This window comes from Polypterus senegalus, chromosome 1 (assembly GCF_016835505.1).
Source record: "Polypterus senegalus isolate Bchr_013 chromosome 1, ASM1683550v1, whole genome shotgun sequence".
Taxonomy (NCBI): Eukaryota; Metazoa; Chordata; class Cladistia; order Polypteriformes; family Polypteridae; genus Polypterus; species Polypterus senegalus.
The window spans coordinates 104,541,669-104,547,668 of record NC_053154.1 but is presented as its reverse complement, the minus strand read 5'-3'; the positions used below and the strand labels follow the sequence as shown (position 1 = coordinate 104,547,668).

Sequence of the window (6,000 nt, the reverse complement as noted above, 5' to 3'; positions counted from 1 at the left end):
TCATTTGTTATATCTCTCCATCCTTTTTGCATCGCTGTTTGTTCACATTGTCGGGTATTATCGGCAGAGAATGTGGTGTAGTAGTTAAGGCCTTGGTTATCAAAATCTAAGGGTGAAGGTTCTGCCGACCCTGTGTCATCATGAACAAGTCACTTCATCTGCCTGTGCTCCAACTGGAAACAAAAAATCAAAAGTAACCAAATGTGTCTCATTCCCTTGGATAAAGGTGTCTATTGAATAATAATAAATCCCCCCCCCCGTACCCCCAATCCCTGGCTTTTTCCCATCTCTATGGTCACCCCAGTAGAGGTCTCTCTCTCTCTCTCTTTTATATCACATTCTACTGTATATTGCCAGCCATCTCCTTATTACAGTGAAATACAAACCACTTCATGATACTAATAAATAACTCAAGTAGAAAAGGTATGTGCATACAGAAGATGGTATGAACAAAAAGAAAAACACGAGATCCACATTTTATCAGTTCAATACAAATCACTTGAACCATCTCCTTATTACAGCGAGACAACTACTATATCCTTCTTTTCCACATCCCTGTCTTTCTTTCTCCTTATAGCCCCATCTCTGATACTCTCCTTAACACCCCATTTCCCCCTTTTTTATACAAGTCGAACCCACTGGGGTCTTCTCTCCATTATCTTCCCCCATTATGTTTTCTACTTGATCCATTTCGATCATCCCACACATCCATCACAGCATTTTTCGTCTTCTGAACGTCTGTTCTTTCAGTTTCCCTTTTAGTTAGCTGTTCTGCACTATACAGTAGAACACCGCTTCTCTCGCTACCTTCTTGTTTATTTGTCATTTTATGTTGGCCGCTGTCCTTTTGTCACAGAGCACTCCTTCATATATATATTCGATGTCACTTTGTGTCCTTGCTCGGCTGACCTGTACTGTGGCCCTGGTCATTGCCACTGCCCACCTCTTCAGTTCTCTCAACTCCACAATTACGCAATGATGGTGACCCATAAGCCCACTCACAGATCAGTGACTTAAACCCAGTTTATTTCGCATTATACTTGTATGGTTTAACTGCGCGGCCTCTGCCTTTCTCCATTCATGGCTGACCCCAATCGTCCTCAGCTCACTCGCAGGATTCCGTTAACGCGGACTCTTCTGCCCTCGGCTGGGTACCACTGACGTGTCGGGAGGGTTGGAGGGAGTGACGGGCGGAGGGAGGGAGGAAAAGAGAGAGAGAGAGCAAGAGAGCGGAGTAAACGGTAACGAGCCGCCTTCTACGGGCTGTTCAGGTGTCCGGGAGTCCCCTGAAGAATAAACCCGACTTCATTCAGCGACTCACTGACCCACTGAGGGAATAGTCGGCAGGAGCCTCGACACACTGGGAAGCCCGGGCAGCGAAAGTGGTCGCCCGCCGCGGTTCTCGAAGCACAGAAAGACACTAAAGAGAAACACCGTCGGAGAGAATTCGGACTTTTCTTTAAGTGGAAGAGGCGGTTCGCTTAAACTTTCTTTAAAAGCACTCGCGAAGCGCTTCGGACGCAAGTGAAGAAGAGAAAAGAGGGCTGCGGGCGGAGCGGCGCGTCTCCAGAGCGGGATGCGTTTGCTCTGAAGTGGGAAGAGACGGCGAGCGCCTCCAGTGCGGCTCAGTCGCGGCAGGCTTGCTTTTCATGGATATGCTAGAGAGGGACCGCTAGAATGGAAGTGGTGGATGAAACCGAAGCTCTGCAGAGGTTCTTTGAAGGTAAGAGAAGCGAACTGCAGGTGGAAGGCGTCTTCGCGTTCTTCTGCTAACGTCCATTGTTAGCTTGCGACTTTGTTTTGTGTTAACCTGCGTCTCCAGTAAAGCCCTAACTAAACTGAGAAGTGCTCTTTCAAAGTATGAGTAGCGCAAACGAAAGCGAAGGTAGGCAACGAAATAGATCGAGATATTAGCAGTACGCAGTTGTTTAAAATTAGACGAGCTGGCTTAACGGAAAAGTGAAAATACTCCATAGTGTATGTACAACTGTGCGGATCGTAAGGAATTGTTGGACCCAAATCACAGTCGTCTGTATCATAAAACGGCAGGGGGTGTGAGAAGCCGCATATGTCAAGGCGCCTCTCCCGGCAGCATCCGACACAACGCAGGGATCAACTCTGGAGGTCACGACAGACCCTCGCGAGACCCCCTTGGGTCAGCTTTCAGATGGCATGGTTTTACGCCGATAAAAAATTTAGATATGTCACTGGCGTTGAAAACGTTAGAGAAAGTCTCAATGCAGTAGGAAAATCTCAATATATCTGTATAAATGAAGCGAATGTAATCATGCATTTCATCCTGCTAGTTAGTGGATCATATTAAAAATACAATGCAGTACAGTACATGCTAATGTTTATACGTTAAAGTACGACCACCTTAACGATATTCACTGTGTTAAGGGAATGAGTTTGGTTTTGAGCTTTACACATTTCGCGAATTTCAAAGTGAAGTGTTTAAAGTGCTTATCGCAATGTTTTCTTTAGCGCGAATCGTTATTTTTTTACTATTGAAAAATGATCTGTAGGTACAGTATAGCTGAACGCGTTTATTAGTAAATCTGTGAGACTTGTATTGATCTTCCTGAGACGCATGCCTTTGTTTGCATTAAAGCCGCCATATAAAAATATTAAGTTTTTGGAAGCCGTAGTTAAAATTGTTTTTCCGTTCGAGACTAAATTGACCAGGTGCTTGTGCGTCTGTCTGTGGGCATGAGAGTGCTTAGTGAGGGGAGCAGCGTCCCGGCCAGGGCTGGTTCTTGACAGGATACGATTCTGTAAATACTGAATGAGGGTTCAATATTTATATACACATACGTATATTTAGGTGTGCATATGTATGTTATATATTCAGTATATTGTACTTCTTGTATATTTGTATGTATATTATATTTATGTAATGGTAGAGGCTCTTCATATATCAGCTTATTTCCAATGCAAGTGGCTTGTTACTGATACAAACTTAATCCATAATTTTAGAATCTTATGAACACTCACTCAATCACACACATGTGCAAATATTGTGTATATATAGAGTATATATATCTGTTCACACACAGTATATTTGTTCATTTTCTAAAGCTGCTTATTCAGTTGAAGTTCCGGGGAATACAAGGCCACACACACACACTCGCACTATGTGTGTGTGTGTATGTGTGTGTATGTGTATACATATATCTATATAAAATATGTGTTTGTATATATGTTTACAGTATATGTACTGTATTTATATATACAGTATATATAACATATACACTGATCAGCCACACCTGCCTAATATTGTGTAAGCAGGTCCCCATCGTGCTGCCAAAACAGTTCTGATCCGCTGAGGCATGGACTCCACAAGACCTCCACGGATCAGAAATGTTTTTCTAACACATCCCACAGATCCTAAATTGGTTTCAGTTCTGGGGAGTTTGGAAGACAAGTCAACACCCTGAATTCCTCGTCATGTTCCTTAAACCATTCCTAGAACAATTTTTAGATTGTCGCAGGACACACGATTCTGCTGAATGAGACCACTGCCTTCATGGAAGACCTTTGCCATGAAGAAGTGTATGTGGTTTGCAGTAATCTGTAAGTAAGTGATATATGTCAAAGTAACATCTACATGAATGCCAGGATCCATGGTAGAACATCGCCCAGAGACTCAGACTGCCTTCTTCAGCTCGTCTTCTTTCCATAGTGCATCCTGCTACCATCTCTTCCCCAGGTAAACAACACATGTACCCCTGGACATCCACATGATCTAAAATAAAACATGTTTTATTAGACCAGGGCTCCTTCTTTCACTGTTCCGTGGTCCAGTTTTGATGCCCCTGTGCCCATTATAGGCACTTTTGGTGGTGGGCAATGGGTTAGCATGGGCACTCTGACCTTTCTGTTGCTTTGCAGCCCCATATGCTGCAAGCTGCGATGCACTGTGTGTTCTAACACTTTTCTCTTACGGTCAGCGTTACGTTTTTCAACAGTTTGTCCTATAGTAGCTCTTCTGTGGGATTGGACTAAATGAGCTAGCCAACAGTCCCCACATGTATCAATGAACCCTGGACAACCATGACCCTGTTGCCAATTCACTGGTCTTCCTTCCTTTGACCTGTGGTAGGTACTCACCACTGCATTCTGGGAACACCCCAGAAGACCTGCTATTTTGGAGATGCCCTCACAATTTGGCTCTTATTAAAGTCACTCAGATTTTTCACATCACCTTCAAGAACTGACTGTTCACTTTCTACCTAATATATCGCACCCCTTGACAGGTACCACTGTAACACGATAACCAATGCTATTCAATCCATCTGTCAGTGGTTTTAATATTGTGCCAGATCTGCGTATGTATTATATACTGTACAGTATACGTGTGTGTATGTATGTTTAAGAATGTGTAAACGTTTCACTCATTTTTAGCATTTTTTTTCCGTGACACTTGTGACTTGCCAATTGGATCCTAAAGTGTTACCCACATTTTTTGCTGTAAATGGAGGCATCAATACGAACATGGAAACAAAGTGAAGAAACCATCAGCAAAATGACAAAAGAGAACAAGACATAGGATAACAGATTAAGATCTGTGATCTGCGAAAAAAAAGGGAAATGTAGCTATCTTTGAATAGAAGTGGGTGGTTATACCTCACAGTTTATCTACTTAAAGATCTTAATAAAGAGATACAGAGAGACGTTACGAGCGCACACTAATACAGCGTATTGCCGCACGCACCACACAAGCTCAGGATCCAGATTTGGACATTTAACTACATTGTTTTTATTTATTTAGTTTTGCTGTTACACATACATTTGCCTAATTTTGTACACCAGTAGTCACCAAGTTCAGTGCTTACCTTTTAGTGTTGTTACAAACGTAAATAGGAATTCATGTTTTATTGCCCTTATGTACCAGTGGAATGCAGTCTTCATTGATACCTGAACTCTCCCCGGCTGCTTACACCATAGGTGTGTAGACCAAGGCCCCACTTTCCACCTTCATTTTTATAAGCTGTTTCCTGTTAATGCTGAGAAGACATTATGGGCCAGAGAGAAGACAAAGGGCATAGTGGAGTTCAGATGACCTCTCTGCTTAAGCCTCCAAATTTAGAGTGCTTTGTGGAATGTGGAGAATTCTGTCCCTTTGTTTCTTTCACAGGCTTTCCTGAAGCGCTTTCATTCTTTGCTTCGATATTATGTGATGCATTTCTAGTGACACCAAAACCTGCAGAAAAAGACTGTGCTTAGTCAATCGAAAAGCAGCTTGCATGAGCTCTGTGGATTTACTTAATCTCCATTTCCTAAGTTTGATGTTCTATTATGTATTGATTCATCACATAAGATGTCATTTTTAGTTTGTGTGTTCGATACTCTGTTGATGTAAATGTTAAGATTATGACCGTGTTTTAGGCCCTACTTTAAAACACCTGAGTGATCCATTGATCGTTCTGAAGCGTCAATGTGTTTCCTGCATGTCAGACCTCATCAAAGTCTTAGTGTTCATTATCAAGATCAGCACTTTTTGACTTTCCCTTCCCAGTCCCCCTCAGTGTTCTGTTGGTTGATTTCAAGCCCTCTCGTTTTTAGTTGCTCCTAAGCTGTCCATTTTCTGCTTCTCTCTGTGTCCTGCTTTTGTTTAAGCCTTTGGCTTTATTGTATTTACCCAGCGTTCCTCTTCAGTGTTGTCTTTATTCCCATGTTTCTCTAGTGTTCTTAAATCCCTGTGTTCACATTGTTCTGAACATTAAGAAATGTTTTGTTGCTTGTCTTCCTTACTCTCTGCTTAAGAGTGAGAGAGAGAAGCCTCCTGTTTTGGTTTGTTTTCTTTTAAGCACTTCGGTGTTTAGTTTGTCTTCTTCAAGCCCTTCACTTTTTTCTTTGCTTCATTACAATTATTTGCTACATACTCTACATGGTCTGGTTCAAATAAGTTAATGTGCGTTCATGTAGATTTGGCAAGAATGCCAGGTGTTTATAGTGAGGGTCTCGCCTTAGACAAATCGTAGATTGTTGTTTTTATTA

At 42.2% G+C, this 6,000-nt stretch overlaps 1 protein-coding gene across 5 annotated transcripts in view; it reads left to right on the top strand.

The window, feature by feature from the left end:
• The first annotated feature begins 1,211 nt into the window (after positions 1–1,211).
• myrf (myelin regulatory factor) overlaps positions 1,212–6,000 on the top strand; it is a 161,702-nt gene continuing 156,913 nt past the window's right edge. For 4 of the 5 annotated variants that reach the window (XM_039755331.1, XM_039755357.1, XM_039755339.1 and 1 more), the window contains exon 1: positions 1,213–1,723. In XM_039755331.1, the coding sequence (XP_039611265.1) occupies positions 1,678–1,723 (46 nt within the window). In that variant the 5' untranslated portion in view covers positions 1,213–1,677. Of the gene's footprint in view, positions 1,724–6,000 lie in introns of all 5 variants that reach the window. The other variant, XM_039755349.1, reaches the window with a different exon arrangement.